The sequence below is a fragment of the Gambusia affinis genome, linkage group LG07, assembly GCF_019740435.1.
Source record: "Gambusia affinis linkage group LG07, SWU_Gaff_1.0, whole genome shotgun sequence".
Lineage (NCBI taxonomy): Eukaryota > Metazoa > Chordata > Actinopteri > Cyprinodontiformes > Poeciliidae > Gambusia > Gambusia affinis.
The window spans coordinates 10688766-10705652 of record NC_057874.1 but is presented as its reverse complement, the minus strand read 5'-3'; the positions used below and the strand labels follow the sequence as shown (position 1 = coordinate 10705652).

Here is a 16887-nt window from a genome sequence, read left to right as displayed (position 1 = left end):
CCAGTCAGGTTCTTTGGTCTCAACTAGCTCTTTTTGTTTTTTGAAAGACAATTTTTTTTACAGAGACTTCATAATTGATTTTATTTATTTTTGTTTATTTATGTTGCATACTTAAAATGTCTTCCAGTTCAAGTATTAAATATTCATTATAATGTAAAGTTAATTGATCTATGAGAAAGTGCTCATGCCTTGTTATTCCCAGTAAATCACTTGTAAAATGTCTCAAAACAACAATATTATTGTTTATTGAAATAACTTTTGGACAGTTTATTGTCCATCAAAATTTGTTATCATGACAGGACTTTTATGTGTTTTATATTAAAAATTCATTCTCATCATTTAAACAATTTAACCAACCGACCTCACAGAGAAAATTATAAGTAATAAAACACATATTTTGTAATATTTCAGGATGCAAGACGTAGACCTTTTAACACTTTAATTGTTTATTATTAGTCGTGTTGTTTATCTTTTATTGTTGAGTATTTTTATTGATCATTTTCACAATAAATTCTGATTATTTTTTTTACATTTTTTTACCTACTCCCAAAAACTGTCCTTATTGTTAGAAATGCTATTTCTTTTACTACTTCATGCACTGTTGGTTCAATAATGGCATTGATATTTATCAATACATTTGAAAATATGATCAAATGCAGTTACTGTGTGCAGTTTAGTGACACAAATCACACTTCTTTGTGGCTGGTGTCCTAAACAAAGGAGGATGACAAGCGTTTGTTTTCCAAGAGCAGTGTTTGTATTTTGTGCTACTAGGATTGCTGTTCCCCTTGTAAATGGCTCTTATCGTCACTTTTATTATTATCACAATTGTACCACAAAATATATTAATAGAACTTTATCTCCTATTTATTATTGTAAAAAATCTCCCTTCATGCCGAAGCATTCGGGACATAAACGGCTGGATCCTCATCAGCAGTCATTCATCTCTGCAGAGGTTTTCAGTTAAAGTGTTGGAGAAGAGATGCATCGAAAGTTGCAGGCTCTTCCTGATGTTTTGGACTTTTACGTCCTATATTACATTTTCCATCCCTTTGATTTGCAAATCTTGCATGCGAGTTTTCCCACAATGCCATGAGAAAGCTGTCAGACAAGATGCACTCCAGCGGTTTTCCAGTCCGGTCCACGGGACCCACTGTCCTGCATATCTCAGATTTTCCCTGCTTCACAACAACAAATTGAAATTATTGTCCTAGCAGCTGAAGTTAATGGCTAGCTGCTGAGGAAATTTATCAGTTTGGACCCAGTTTGTTGAAGCTGGGGAAGTTTCATAATACGCAAAACAAGACTGAAGGCAGAAAAGCTCTGATCTCGAGGATTTGTTTATTTATAGCAAAGTAAGGTTAGAGCATGTGTGTCAAACTCGAGGCCCGTGGGCCGAATCTGGCCCGCCACAGTTTTTAATCTGGCCATTTTGATTCTAGACTAAATTATTTATTAGACAGAGACATTTTTAAGTGTGATTAAAAATTGTGTTATCAGTCAAATCAATGCAGTTTTTATCAATTTACTGCCAAATGATATCAATCAGTCCCTCCAGTTTCCGAGAATTATTGTGGAAAATTAACAAATCCCCACTTTTTTGTGCAAATACATAATTGGGAGTTTATTGCAGATTTTTCTCAGAAATTGTCAAAAACTTTCTTATTTGTACAAAGCAGCTGCCTCAGCCTTAACTGAAGTCAGATTATAGTCCATGATACTTGCAGCGAGTAATAAAACGTCTCATTTACCAACATAAATAAGCACAAATATCTAAAATATTTCCAAATTGGTACCACAAACACTTTGATATTTATTGCCAAAAAGTCACAAAAAGAACCACAAAATCCTGGAGGGACTGAAAAGATGTTCAATAATATTTAATTCTAAGAATTAATTGATATTTTAGCGGTTTGAGAACAGGTTTGATCAATACATTCAGGCACAACCGGCTGTTTAAGAGCCTTCATGATCTTTATTTGGCCCAAAGCGAAAATGAGTTTGACACCCCTGGGTTAGACAGAGACATCAGACATTTACAATAAAAACTAATAAAACAACAGAATGATGATAATTTGAGTTAAGTACAATAAAACAGATCATAGTGACACTAGAACAGCTGTTTTTTTCTGTTTTATTCATGCTTTTCCTAGTTGTTTTCACAAAGACATTGCTCAGCTAATAAACTTGCATTACTCAGATAATTTACTGTAGCATTGATTTGCAGCCATCATGTAGCCTGTGAACTCTCTGCATCAGCCTGGCAAAGTGACCGAGTCCATTTGTGTTTTATTCTTATTGTCTTTGAAGCCCAGAAATAGATTTGCATTCTTTCTCTCATCCTCCTTCTCACCAAATCATCTTATTTTAATAATAATCACAAGGCTCACGTTGCTGCCTACCTCTCCACAGTCGCTTATTGTTTCTCCGAGGTGCAGTAAAACTAATCACAATCAACGTAGCCATCTTATACACGCAGCGATGCGGTTTGAGGCTTTGGAAATGTTTCAGAGGGTATAATTGCACTAATTACATTCAGCCATCAGCTGGACATTCAGCCAAGAAGAGACATCTGATGAAAGTGACGTCATCAGTCTGTCACAGCGCCGCTTGGAGAACAAGCTGAGCTTTCATGACCTGCAGAGATAAACTCCTGCTGTCTTCTCTCAACGTGGCTTTGCATTAAAGAAGGATTATAGCTGCAAACGATTGTAAAATAGTGCAAATACTGCAGGTGTAGAATAAATGGTTCCTATAGTAAGCCTCTGATGTTAAAGTCTAATTCAGCTTTTTGTTTTTGTTCTGCTTTAGCTATAATATTTCACCTTCCTACATAAACAATTTCCGAACAGGTTTTCTCTTTTTACTATGTGGCCTTCACTCTGAGTACAACTTGATTTAATTTTTTTTTTTATCTATGTGGCTTTTTCTTTTATTATTTTACATCTGTTAGTCTTCTTTATCCACATTTTATTGTTTTCATCTATTAATATGGTTGGTTTTGGTTGCATATAATTGTTACTATTCAGAATAATTTGAGAATAAAACTTATTTAGTCTTTGAATTCAGGTCAATTCAAAAATATGAATTATTGAATTAAAAGACAGTTTTTTTAAAGCTACTTCTGGTCATTTGTGATTGTTTTTTAAGAAAAAAAAGAGAGTAACATAAATATTAAACTCAGAAATCCAACTTTAGTATCACAAAATATGAGATTTTACTTTAATTGGTTAACATTGACTTTTTAAAAAAATCCTTGATCAGAACCAGCCTGAGCTGGAGTAGCTCGATTTTTATTGATTTATTTTTAATTATGGATTTACATACGGAAAGGTTTTATAAAATCACTTTTTTGGCCACACAAAAACATCTCCAAAATTGAAACTTGCAGTTTCTTTCATTGTTACCAACCCTTTACTTATATTTACATCTACAAAACGTAATGTTTTTTACATTTAGTTCATTTGGACCACAGAAGTTTATTCATTTATTTTTCTGCATCCATTTGCTTTTATAGTACCTTATTTATCTTTAATGTCTGGCACCGTTTCGTCTTTTAATAAATTCAGAAAGTTGAAAAAGACAACAGAGGAGGTTTTAAATCAATTTTATTTACTTTGAATCTGTTCGATATCCAAACACACGGAAAGCTCTACTGTGAGAAAAATCTTTCCAAAATGTTTACGCACAGCCTAAGGACATTTATTTACTGTCACACTCTGTTTCTAAATATATTTATTGGGCAGTAACTGGGTGAACTTCAGGACCTCAGCAGTCTGAATAATTACAACATCAGAGGTCAGAGGCAGTGACTTTTATTCCCTGAGAACAGCATAAATAGACAGTTGTTGAAACTTTGTATATCTAACAATAATCCTGTTTAGAGAAAGGGAGAAAAAATTAGGTGACAGACAAAATTTCTTTTTGTTTTTGTCACACCCACAGAAGCTGCGGCTCTTATTTATCTTTAAATTATGTGAAACTTTGTGGCTTCATCCAATTCCTGGAAAGTCTTAAGGTTTTTGCATCCTACCTTAACTGTTGTACTAAAAGCAAATATTAACCTTTAATATATTGCCTAGTAATGCATATCGTATCATGTTATCTTGTATCTGAATTACACAGTATGTTTATTAATTACAATAAATAAAAATATTATATAATATAATAATAGGGGATGGAGGGATTTATCCCATTTTGTTTTCTCAGAAATTACCAGAAATATTGATGTTATCAGAAAAATGTTACAACAAATTGAAGGTTTTACAGAAGATATTTTTAATTAACCAGTAGACATGTTGAACAGGAGGTGTTTATGTTCTCTCTGTTTGTGCGTTTGCAGCTGGAAGAAGGTCACACGGGCCGTCTGGAGCGCACTGAGGACCTGTGGCTGCGCGTGAGGAAGGACCACGCCCCGCGGCTGGCCCGGCTGTCGTTGGAGAGCCGCTCCCTCAGGGACGTGCTGCTGCATGGTGAGTCACCGGCGAACCAACCGCTCTCGTTGCTCACGCCGAATCCTGTAAAACTCTCTTCAGACGAAGCTCAGCGTTAACGGCTGAACTCCAGTGTTAAACCACAGAACATAAACAAAGTGAGAACCGCAGAGGAACAGTGTGTTAACCTGCAAAGTTGTGGTGTCAAGTGCAGCACAGTGTTTTGTAAAATCAACTTTTTCTTTTTTTTTTTTAGCTTTACATCATGTTGTAACGTTCCCTCATCAAAAACATACCTGGAGTGTTGCTTTGATTCTTCCATGCATGTTTGAGAAATCCTTTAATCTCCATGGCAACCAATCAGCTGTGCAACATGCCTGGAGGGACTGAAGGCGCATCTCCTCCTCAGAGCTGGAGTTTCCAATCTTCTGAGCGTCTTCCTTCCCCACATCTCCTACAGACTAGCCAGCAGCAATTAGCAAACACCTGATGGAACTGCACTCGTGCTGTTATAGGAGCTGCGTTTTAGTTAAACGCTGGTCAATACGTTGTTAAAGGGTTAATGGAGGAGCCATGTTGTGATGACTTCCCGAAAGCAGAGAGTCAGAAAAAGCAGGAGTTTTTAAAGAGACAGAGGACCAATTTCAAGGTGTTAATTTGGAAAGTCATATTTTTGATATCATATATATATACAGAGAGAACTCTGAAAAAATTAAGATACCACTTAAAATGGTCAGTTTCTCTGATTTAACTTTTTATAGGTATATGTTTGAGTAAAATGAATATTGTTCTTTTATTTTATGAACTACTGCAGGGGTGGCCAACCCTGGTCCTCAAGAGCCGGTGTCCTGCAACTTTTAGATGTTTCTCTACTTCAACACACCTGAGTCAAATAATGAGGTCATTAGCAGGACTCTGGAGAACCTGACTGCACTTGGGAGGTGACTCAGCTGTTGGATTCAGGTGTGTTGGACCAGGGAGACGTCTAAGAGTTGCAGGACACCGGCTCTCGAGGACCAGGATTGCCCACCCCTGAACTACTGACAACATGTCTCTGAAATTCCAAGCAAAAAATTATTATTTATTTGCAAAAAACGAGAAATGGTCAAAATAACAGAAAATATGCAGAGCTTTGAGACATCAAATGACGGAAAGAAAACAAATTCATATTCATTCAGAAACAACAACACTAATGTTTTAACTCAGGATGAGTTCAGAAATCAATATTTGGAGGAACAACCAAGAGGTTTTCCATGGGGTTCAGAGCAGTGGAAATGCACATTTTTTCAGAAATGTGTATATAACAACAATTTAAGGTAAATTAGTTACTTTTTTTGTGCTATAAAATGGCTGTATGTTCCCGGAGAGCACATAATGCTGCCTCAAGCTGGTGCAGGAACCAGATCATGTTTTGTTTTTTGAAGAAACTTCTTCATGAGAAACATCTCCTCCTGTTCATGTTTAGTTCTATGATCTGACGGATCCAAAACTAAAACCCTGAAGTGTTGAGGAAGCGTTGAATCCTCCTGTGGGAATTTACAGTGTACAAATCCATTTAGAAAATGGAAAAAAAATTGTCTTTTCCCACTTTTTATTAAAAGAAGCAGCCGTTTAACTGTGGCTTCACCCCGGTCCACTTCCTGAGTAAGTCTGGAAATTTGTTTCCACCAGGAATGTAACACAGTCTCACTATCTACAGTTCCTGTCCTACTGATAACGGCCTGTGCAGCAACTAGTGGCACAGATTAATAGTAGAAATTGGCTGCTATTCTCTTCATATTGCAAACATGCCACTGCTGGGTGTGGATTGCTCAAGTTATCCTGTCGCTTTACAAATATGCACACGTTTATTGTCTGTTATCAGTACCAGAGTTCGTGACTTTTGTTTTCTCACAGGCAAGCCTAAGCTTGGCCGGGAACTGGGCCGAGGCCAGTATGGAGTGGTGTACCTGTGTGACAACTGGGGAGGACATTACCCATGTGCCCTGAAGTCTGTGATTCCTCCTGACGATAAACACTGGAACGACTTGGCTTTAGAGTTTCACTACACCAGGTGGGCTACAATAAATAAGCATCAGAGCCGCAGTAGCTGCGTTTCCATTACAAATATGTGCAAATCTTTGTCTAAATCAGTGGTAGAGACAAAATTGTTATATTGAAAGCACTTGGAGGCCATGAAAAGTATTTTAAATCAAACTTTTTGTGCTTTCTTTTTTTTAAAAAAAGCTATCTGCTCAAAAATAAACTAAAGTAACAATTTAAATCATTGTAGATACAAAACATAGAAAAGGTTTTGGATGATAGTGTTGTAAGACATGTTTCTCCCTTTTTTGTGGGGTTGATTATTTCCTTATTTGGGCTGGATGCTTTAAAAAAAAGCTTTAGAGATGAAAAAAATCCTGCAAAAGGCTTCAAATGGCTTCCAGACCAGATTTTAGGCACCACTGGTCTAAACTCTATTGTTGAAAAATCACAATTTCACAATACTGCTGTTTCCATTAAATCAATTAAATTGAAATCATGTGAGTAAGCTTGCCAGTTACATGAAATATATTCATTATTCAGCCGTGATGCTAGCGCTCATCAGCCATCAGATGTCGGCGCCTTATTCAGCCTTTTGGGCAACAACCCACAATGTCTGAAAAACAGAAACAAAAGACATCTTCCTCTTACCACTTCCTGTTGTCTACTTCCTGGTTTGTGCCAGTGGCAACATCCCACTGTCGATTATGTGACTGAAGAAAATAAATAAGAAAATAATTAAAATAAATAATTAAAATAATAATAAAATAATAAATAATAATAAAATAATAATAAATAATAAATTATAATAAATGATAAAATAATAATAAAATAATCAAGAAAATAATTTGATGCTGCTGACAAAAACCCACCTCATCCTAGAGCCAAAACTTTCTATAAAAGTTTTTTTTTTTTTTTTTCAAAATTGCCGTGTTTCCATTAAGCAAATTTATTTCAGTAATTTCAGTTTGCACAGTTTAGTGGTTTGAGCTGCATCTTTATTTTAACACTGTACAACCAGAGCAAACCTTTGCTACCTTGTAGGTCAGGAAAACGTTTAATGTCTGATTTCAGCTGCATGCAGGATGAAATGAGAAATGTCAAATTACCTGTTGTATCGGTGCTGGGGTGAGTTTTGTTCTGGTGAGGCTGAGCCACACCCTTTAGTGGGAAAACCGTTTCTGACGTTGGTTCAGACATGCCGACGCGTTTGAGGTTGCAGTGCATCACCAGCAGTGACATCGGGTGTCAGATCTTTGACTCAGGAGCTCCTGATGCAAATTAAATGTTTACCTTCAGATGAAACATGAGCAGGTTTGTACTGCTTACATGACAGGAATGTTTTTGTTTTCTTCACTCCTCCGTGTCGCCCTGTGTGCTGCTGCAGGACTCTGCCCAAGCATGAGCGGCTGGTCGACCTGCACGGCTCAGTGATCGATCACACCTACGGAGACGGCTCCAGCATCGCCGTGCTGCTCATCATGGAGCGACTTCACAGAGATCTCTACACCGGATTAAAGGTTGCTTGATAACCCAGTAAGCTCTTGACTGAGAACAACACAGCACAAACTCTGAGTTTCGTTTTTTTTTTTTTTTTTTTTTTTGATGTACCAGGCTGGTTTGTCGCTCAGAGAGAGGCTGCAGATCGCCCTGGATGTGGTGGAGGGGATCCGGTTCCTGCACAGCCAGGGCCTCGTACACAGAGACATCAAACTAAAAAATGTTCTGGTAAGTTCAAAACAACTAAACAGTAAAATAATTATGTCTTTTATGGGCTGTGTGACAAATATTGGTGCTTAAACAGGTGGACATCTTGAAGCTGCCATCTTGTTGTCATGACAACTAGTTGTTAATTTCATTAGTTACAAAATAGTCTGAGAAAATATGATACATTTTTGATCTAGGTTTATGTTTTTAATAATTTGATGCTTTTTATTTCTGCAGTAAAATGTATATTCATCATAATGAAAATTTCCTGATCTGTTAAAAAGTCCTTGAAGTAGCATTTGTCTTACATATTGAACTGTTTGGTAATTATATCCCTAATAATATGCAGTTCACATCACTATTTTTAGCTCTTATAAGTCACGTCACTTGCTTTAGTAAGCATTTTATAATAATTTTTACAGCTGAAACAATAAAATCAATTAATTGTGATTGCTCATTTAAATAATCAACTAATTGAGTAATTAATTAATCGTTAACTGGAGTATACAGACTAAGATGTAAGATATAATAAAGACCTTCTTTGTCTGTAAAAATGTTTTACCCAGAACTCCTCAAGTGTCACAGTTTTCGCTCAACCTGATTAAAATCTATTTTTGCTTCACTGTACTGAGCAGAAAGTCAAGCAGAGTAAAGTATCAGAGTAAAAAGCAAATGATGAGACGTACACTATTGTTCTGCATTTTAGATATTTTAGGCAATAAAATGTAAAAAAATAAGGTGAATTGTTAATTTGCATCTTTTCGTGTGCAGTTAATATTGCATTGAGAGGCTTGAGTTTTTAAATGAGAAATATCCAGAATAATTGCAATTTTGCAATGTGATTAATCATTGATAGAATAATTGATTACTCAAGTTAGTTGCAGCTCTGTTTTAAATTGTTCAATTAAGCCATCTTATCCTCTGTTTTTCTTTAAGTTGGACAAACAGAATCGTGCAAAGATCACTGATCTGGGTTTTTGCAAACCAGAGGCCATGATGTCTGGCAGCATCGTTGGGACTCCCATCCACATGGCTCCAGAGCTCTTCACAGGTATTCATGTCCCTATAACTCCAAAACCTCGGAGCGAAGCTCCAAAAAGAGCCACAAGACGAGCCGGAGAGGAAACGACTGACCTTAGTCCCTCTAAATGTTTTTGACTTTCTCATCCTCCCAGGGAGAAAGTAGTTTTACATTCTTGAGGGTACTGTACACCCAACAAACCTCAGACAAAAGTGTAAATAGTGGAATGTTTTTTGTTTTGTTTTGGGGTTTTTTATTTCTGGGTTGTAAACGTGTTTGTCGCATTTCAACCACAAACCTGAATGTATTTTGTTTGTATTTTTTGTGTTGGACAAACATAAAGTAGTTAACAGTTGTGGAGGGAAAATGGTGCATCCCTCTGACTGCCTGTTTGAGATCGTTCCCCTTCAGAGAGGTGATCCTCCGTCCCTTTCTCAGGTTTTTTTCAAACCTCTGCCAAGTTTTCTTGTTTCTAGTCAAAGTCTAGACCTAAATGTTGTAGCAAGACTTGAAATAAGACATTTTTAAGGCAGTTTTATAGCTGCTAAATGTCCTTCAGAGAAGCGTGTAAAACTGTTGACGTCACAAAAAGCTGCGTCTGTCGCTGCAGATCCCCAAGCCTCAATAAAAGTTAATAAAAGTTTCTGAACCACTTGTTCATCACAGACATGTATTTCATTAGCTTCCCAGGGTAGGAATTTATTTAGGGGTGTCAGGGTAGATGATAAATTGACTGAAGTTAAATATAATTTTTCTTTTCATAAATTGCTTGACACTGGGACTCCTACAGCGACATGGAGATCTTTAGGAGGGTTGGGGTTATGTGCCTTGCTCAGGGGCACGTCGACGTGCTACTGGAGGACCCACAACTTTAAGACTGCTGAGCATTGCTCCCAGCCACAGTCACCCACAACTTCTCAGATTTTTCTCATTTTTACTCATTTATAACTGTGGAACTGTTTTGTTCTGTTCTGTCACATTAAATACGTTTAGATTTGGGAATAAAACATAAAAAGGTTTGAGTGTCAAACCTTTTCATGTCTAGACACTCAAACATGTCACTTGGAAACCACTGCACACCAGTTTCTACTTAAAACATCTCAACTGTCTAAGCGTAGCTCTTCAGCATTCAGACGAACGCAGAACCTAATTCCAGATGTTTTCTCCTAACAGGAAAGTACGATAACTCAGTGGACGTGTACGCCTTCGGGATCTTGTTCTGGTATCTCTGCACTGGTTCAGTGAAACTCCCAGAAGCCTTTGAGAAATGCTCCAGTAAGGACCATCTGTGGAACAACGTCAAGAAAGGTAAAGCTGTCGCTGAGGAAGGAAAGAGCTTGTAATTCTGGTTTGTGTCTGTTTTTGTTGACAAGCAACAAGTAAGACAAACTCTTTTAGGGCTGAAACGACTAAACAGGGTAATCATGATGACTTGATTATTGGAATAATCATCAATTAATTTAGAAATGAATTAATTATGAACTGGTACAAAGGCTCAGATAAAGGCAACACACTCACAGCAGTATTGCAGCAAAAATTATATACATTTTTTATTTAAGATTCTTCCTAAAACTCACCTGGTTCAAACTCGGTAAAAAATGTTTTAAAAGATTTTTTTGCTGTCTGATTATTAATCTGTTAATCCAAAAAACAATCAATCCATCAACCCATCCACTGTTGATGTTAGACATATTTTTTGGCTGCAGATTCACCCCTTACTACAAATGACAAAGGAATGCTGTTATTGCCTTTTAGGCAATGAAATCTTTGCTTTCTTATTGAAAAAGGAAGTCGATAACTTCCATCTTTTAATGTGTTAGTGTTTTATTTAAAAAAGTCTGAAATAAAAAAATATGCAGAATGTGCCATTTTTTAGTCCAATTAATCGCCTTGATAATCTGCAACTAAAACAATTATTAGTTGCAGCCCTACTGTCTGACTACAGCCTGTACTGCCACCTGCTGGAGATTCAGCAGGACAACAGCTGGATTGTTGTTATGGTCAGAGGATCGTTCAGGATCGATCTGGATCAATCGGTTTGTCGTTTAGTTTCTAAGTACAGGTGATTGATTCCCTGTACGTCCGTCGTTTCAGGCTCCAGACCGGAGCGGGTTCCCACTTTCGACGAGGAGTGCTGGCAGCTGATGGAGGCTTGCTGGAACGGGGACCCTTCCCTCAGACCGCTGCTCGGCATCGTGCAGCCCAGCCTGCAAAGCATCATGCATCGACTCTGCAACTGCAGCTCGGAGCAGAAGAGCAGCAGCCTGGAGGACTCAAACTGAAAACACTCCAGACAGAAACTGATTTTTGTTGTATTTATGAGAAGCAGAGCTGAACGGACCAATGAAAACTCACCTCACCGGTGGTGGATTTGCATTATTTATGAGGAGCTGATGGAAACCAAGAGTATGCAAACGTGTGTTTTATTGTTCGTGCTTTTCGTGTATTTGTATACAAACTCCACACTATGCTTTTCTCATTGTAGCTACAGTGCTAATTGCTACTTAAACGTTGAAATGCTACTAGATGCATATTGTTTTAAAAAGTAGTTTGTTCCCAGTATTACAAAAAATATGTGTAAGATTAATTTTAGATTGTATTTAAACTGTCTGCATCTATTCAAAAACATCTTTTTTTAAATAAAACGAGCTGTTACAACAAAAGGATTGTCTTTATTTGGTTGGTTAAATAGACGAATAAACTGAAGTTTGTTTTAGTTTGCATTCACCTGTTCAGTCCGCTTTAATAAAAATAATTATAATTTTTCTTAGCAGCATAGTAACGTCCACAGTCGTTCTTGTTTTCACTGACTGCTGCTGAAAATCGTCACGGTAAAGCCTCCAAGCAGGAACGAACCATTTCATCCATATTCAGGACAAATATGGTTGTGTGTATTTTGGTCTGGGAGTGGGAACATAACATTTTTACTACTAAAACCAATCTTCGAAAACAATATGATTAATTTTGTAATTGACAGGGCCCATTGTTTTATTCCTATGAACAAAAACAAATGAACAAATTGTGGAGGGTCAGGGCTTACCTCAGTTCTTTAACAGAGGGGGTTACCTCCCCAGTTCTGTTAAATTGAACTCTTGAGCAGTTCAAGCGAACCGGACGGCGCGCCAAAAGTGGAAAGCGAACTACAGTGCAGAGCGTTCTGGGTAAATAGAGCTACAATAAATGTGCGAGTTTAGCACTACAGAGAGCTTTTGTAGCGTAGAAACGCTACAAACGTTAAAATCTGGCACCACTCTTGTTTTTGTTTACATTTTGTGAAGAAGGAAGTCACGCTGGTCTTCTTCAGAGGTTTTCATGTTTGCTCTAGCAGTTCGTAGCGCCACCACAGGCGAGGAGGTGAACAGGATTTTCAATTCGTTTGACACGGTGTAACGCGCAAGCGGACCACACCAGCTGAAAATGTAGCAAATGCTGCATTTTGGTCCCGAATCAAGCTGAAGGAATTGTTTGGGAAAAGGTCAGAATGGTTTGGGTTTGTGAGGCAGGTGATAGTGCCTGCTAGGGGAGGGATCAGGGATGGCTGTGTAGTGCAAATTAAACCTTTAAGTCTTAAACTTTCCAGACAAATTTGCAGAACCGCCCAACTTGGTGCTATCTGAAAAATCCCAACGGTTAAAGGGTAAAGGTTAATGGTGGGGTTCAGTGTGAAGTTGACGTGAACCGATGGTTGAAGTGAGGATTGTTGAGGGTTCAGGTTAGGGTTTTGTTGTCTTATCTGCAGTTAGGTTAATAAAAGCTTTACACTTGGAGAATGTAAAACTATTTCATAGGTATGAAGCTGCAACAGGAATCTCCTCCATGCCGTGGCAGGTTTTTTGTCTGTAAAGGGAAAAACAACTGAACCAGAAGTGGTACAAAAACATTTTATTTTGTAAAAACAGGAGTAGTAGAATAAAAGAGACAATCCTTTGTTTGGACATCGTGTTATAACACCATGAATGATTCTGCAGTGTTTCTCTGTATGGCATGAAGTTTATACATAAAAAATGGCAACAACAGCAGTAACTTTCCTTCAGAGCTTCTCTAAATACATTAAAGATTTGTTCTTGATTCATTTACAGGCTCTGTACAGAAGAATGGATTACAGCTCACACATTTATTTACTTATTTTTTACAAAAAGTCATAGTTGTGTCTCTAGTCTATAAAATACAGCCGTTTAGTCACTGAGCTCAAACGTGTTCATCCCTCATATTTAATGACAAAATCTGAGAGCATCTGTAGAAACAAGCTCCCAGTGGTTTATACAAACAAACAGAAGAGTCATTAAATGTCTTTTGATTCCTGCTTACGCAGACCAAAATCTGTCTTATATGGAGCATTTGAAAATATTTAAATACACTGTGTATAAAGACACACTACCTTGTTTTCTTCACTGTCTGGCAGTTTGGATTGTTAAAATATTTATATTTCCTAAATATAAAATGAAGAGAATTGTTGTATTGATTTCTTCAAATTCAGAAGTTTGCAAACCAAAAGATTAATGCTTTAAACTATTTGGGAAATCTTGTATGATAAATATGGAAGCAAAGAGTAGCATTTTGGCTTCTGGTTAGGTGAGACTAACATGGGTCATAATAATGATTGTTGTTACTTGTAGAGGAAAATGGGTGCCATCTATTTTATGAAAACAAATGGCATCTTAAGGAAAACCTGGAAATATTGAGGCAGCATGTAAAGACATCAACCAGGAAGTTAACTCTAATCATATTTTACCCTAATTATTCTGACAAATTACTGAAAAGGACAACAAAATGAACGGTGGAGTTGAAACTCGAATCGTCTGCTGACAGGAGGAATGGAACAAAAACTATTGTGAAAAACTTTCAGGAAGGAAGTACAGAATATCTGAGTAAAGGTATATCAAATACTAAGAAAGATTAAGTCAACTTGTGAATTTAAAGGTGACCTATTATACTTCCTTTAACAACTTAGAATAGGTCTATTGGCTGTACAAAACATATTCATCACATTTTGTTTAGCTGAAAATCATTAGATGATGAGATCTTTGACTGCTGAGATCTTTTCAGAATGAGATACCACTTTAAATCCAAATTAACTGCTGCTCAATGATTACCCCATACATCTGTGAAAAGCAGAAGTAGTGCCTCCTGCAAAACCAACAAGAATGCAGCAAGTTGTTTCTGGATGGTAAAGTCAACAAAAAAAACACTTGTCTTTTCCAGCAGCCATTGTACAGCGCATACTGCGGTAAAACCAGCCGAGCAAAATGCTGGAGTTCCTCTTGGGTTGCTAGGTGATGGGCTGGGTTGGGGTTGCTAAGTAACAGCGCAGTGCTCATTGAATGTGACTTAATCTGGAGGATTTTGAAGCAGCTCAATTTCCAGACACCAGAAAACACAAATTCACTACCAAATGTTTTTAAGCACTTTGGCTGTCTTCAGAAGCACAAAAACGTGCAAAAAGTGAATTTAGCAAAATAGGTCACGTTTAAATAATGTTTCAGAAATTATCTAAAAGTTCTTCTCTCTGATTATTTTCAATTTTTAACAAATATAAATAATCTATGTAATCCTGGCCTGCAACGTAAAATTTCAGATTTTGTCCTTCAGAGAGAGTGAGAAAAAAGATAGTGATTTTTTTTTTATACAAAGTTTGTTAATTTCTGGCATAAATCAGCTCATTTCTCCTGTTTGTAAGTTCAGTTCATACATAATACATAAACGACCCAAAGTCGACTGACGGCTGCCTTTTTGTTTGACTCAGTCGCCTGAGTCTGACCTCCTGGAGCAGGCATAGAAACGGGCAGAAACCAACGAATCAACACAAAACAGTTTAAAAAATGACAAAAAAACAGGTTTCCCTGAATGTCTGGGTGGACGTCTAAACAACCCACCCAAACACAGACTTCAAAACAGTTTTCATATCCAGGAACTAAAAAAAGAAAAGAAAAAAAAAGAAGAAGAAAAAAAAAGGTTGACCATCAACATATCTGGACAGCAAATTAGAAAAAAAGTGCATTTCTTCAAGTATGTAAACAAAATTTCTTTAAAGGGAGGCTTGTTTTATCCGTGTGACTCCTGAAGTTTGGCTCACACACACACATATGAACTCACACACTTTCAGCGCATCGTGATGACGAAGAGGCGCCTTCTCTCCTCCTGGCTGAGCTCAAAGTGGAGTCAGGTGAGTGAAGAGAAGGAGGGAGGCTCTCTGACCTGCAAAGACACATCCCTCCATCAGCGGGGTCACATGGAGCTGTTGCAGTGGCTGCTGGGAGACAGAGGCGGGAGGGCTGATGTGAGGAAGAGGAGGAGGAGGAGGAGGAGGATGATGAGCGTAAAGACAGATGAGTGAAGAGAGAGGATGAAGGCAGCACAACATGAGGAAGAAGAAACAATAAGTGAAAGTAAAAGTGCGATACTGAGGGATGTGAAGATCCTGATTGTTCTGGACCAGAGGTTCATGGGATAAAATTAAAGAATAAAAATCTGTGAGGTTTGATTTTGGAAAGGGAAAACGGAGAAAGAAGAATAATTAGGATATTTGATTTTTATGGTTGTTGGAAAAGCCAAAATGCATTTCAGAAACTTTAAAACGTCTCTTAATGGAGGCGTTTTAAATTATCCGTTTTTATCAACAATCAGGGTTGATAAAACTGAGTGATTATTATTTGCTGAGAACTAAACTGAGCTTAAACTCATAGCATCAGATTGTAACTATGGTGACACAACAAACAACTATGAAGATTTTTGTTTGCAAATTCTTTTAAGTTCTGAATGTAAATATTAAATAATTAAAAGTTATTTAATTTATGTACGTTGAAAACTTTAAATCAAATTGCAACAAGGTTCTCAGAGCCTCTGAAGGCCCACAGCATCACTGATCTTGCACCATACAAAGTTACCTTTACTTCCATCAATAATCATGACACCAGTAATTTAGTAGAGCAGAATTATTTTCCTAACAAATACTTGAACTCAAGTAAAACATTTTATTTTTATTTATCTATTTTTCTATGTGAGATTATGATACATGACTTTTCACATCTATTCATCACAGATCAAAAAATACAGCATAGACAAAAATCCTTTGCCTTCAGGAAATGAATAAAACTTTCTTATTTTGTCTCTGAGGGAAACAGTACGGAGCCCCATAAGGGACATAAATGTACTGATCCGTTCATGTGCCATAATTTAATACTGAAAGCCTTTCTTACAGTGACCATCATACTTTCTGCTGTAATATAAGGCTTTCGTGAGGTTTTTCCATGTATGTTAATATCTCATTTGTGAGATATCTGAAATTTTATATCTTTTTTTAGGATAGAAATGCACTAATGCAAAATCAAAACAGGTCGAACATCGGCTTCCCATCTCTTTCAATCCCTTATAAAATGAATTGATCCAAACTATAAAAATAGGTCCAAACTATCTGGACTATTTCTGAGTTATTACCACGGGGTAATAAAATAATCTGACAGTTTTGATTGTGTCTCTTTTGTGTTATTGGTCTGAATGGTTTAAAGGGTCGTTTCCATCTCAACCTTACTCAAGCAGACATAAACACGCAGTGAATAAATCGATTTTCAATCGTTTTTTTTGCACCAAAGATTTAACAATAAACATGTTTTCATTGAGGCTCTTTAAATGTGTATATATTTGAAATTTTAAATTGACATTTGTGACTGCATACAAAATAGACCAGGATGCATTTCATCAGTTATT

The 16887-nt window shown here is 37.0% G+C and overlaps 2 protein-coding genes across 6 annotated transcripts in view; one reads left to right on the top strand and one right to left on the bottom strand.

Moving 5' to 3' along the window:
- Positions 1 to 11841, top strand: part of dstyk (dual serine/threonine and tyrosine protein kinase) — a 31008-nt gene extending 19167 nt beyond the window's left edge. The window contains exons 8-14 of the mRNA XM_044123188.1: positions 4343 to 4472; positions 6330 to 6486; positions 7843 to 7975; positions 8070 to 8183; positions 9099 to 9213; positions 10357 to 10491; positions 11278 to 11841. Of these exons, the coding sequence (XP_043979123.1) occupies positions 4343 to 4472; positions 6330 to 6486; positions 7843 to 7975; positions 8070 to 8183; positions 9099 to 9213; positions 10357 to 10491; positions 11278 to 11465 (972 nt within the window). The 3' untranslated portion in view covers positions 11466 to 11841. The remainder of the gene's footprint in view (positions 1 to 4342; positions 4473 to 6329; positions 6487 to 7842; positions 7976 to 8069; positions 8184 to 9098; positions 9214 to 10356; positions 10492 to 11277) is intronic.
- A 1493-nt stretch (positions 11842 to 13334) lies between these two features.
- The window catches only part of celsr2 (cadherin, EGF LAG seven-pass G-type receptor 2), a 78446-nt gene continuing 74893 nt past the window's right edge, over positions 13335 to 16887 (bottom strand). For 3 of the 5 annotated variants that reach the window (XM_044123182.1, XM_044123183.1, XM_044123184.1), the window contains one exon: positions 13335 to 15378. In XM_044123182.1, coding sequence (XP_043979117.1) covers positions 15273 to 15378 — 106 coding nt within the window. In that variant the 3' untranslated portion in view covers positions 13335 to 15272. Of the gene's footprint in view, positions 15434 to 16887 lie in introns of all 5 variants that reach the window. The other 2 variants (XM_044123186.1, XM_044123187.1) reach the window with 2 other exon arrangements.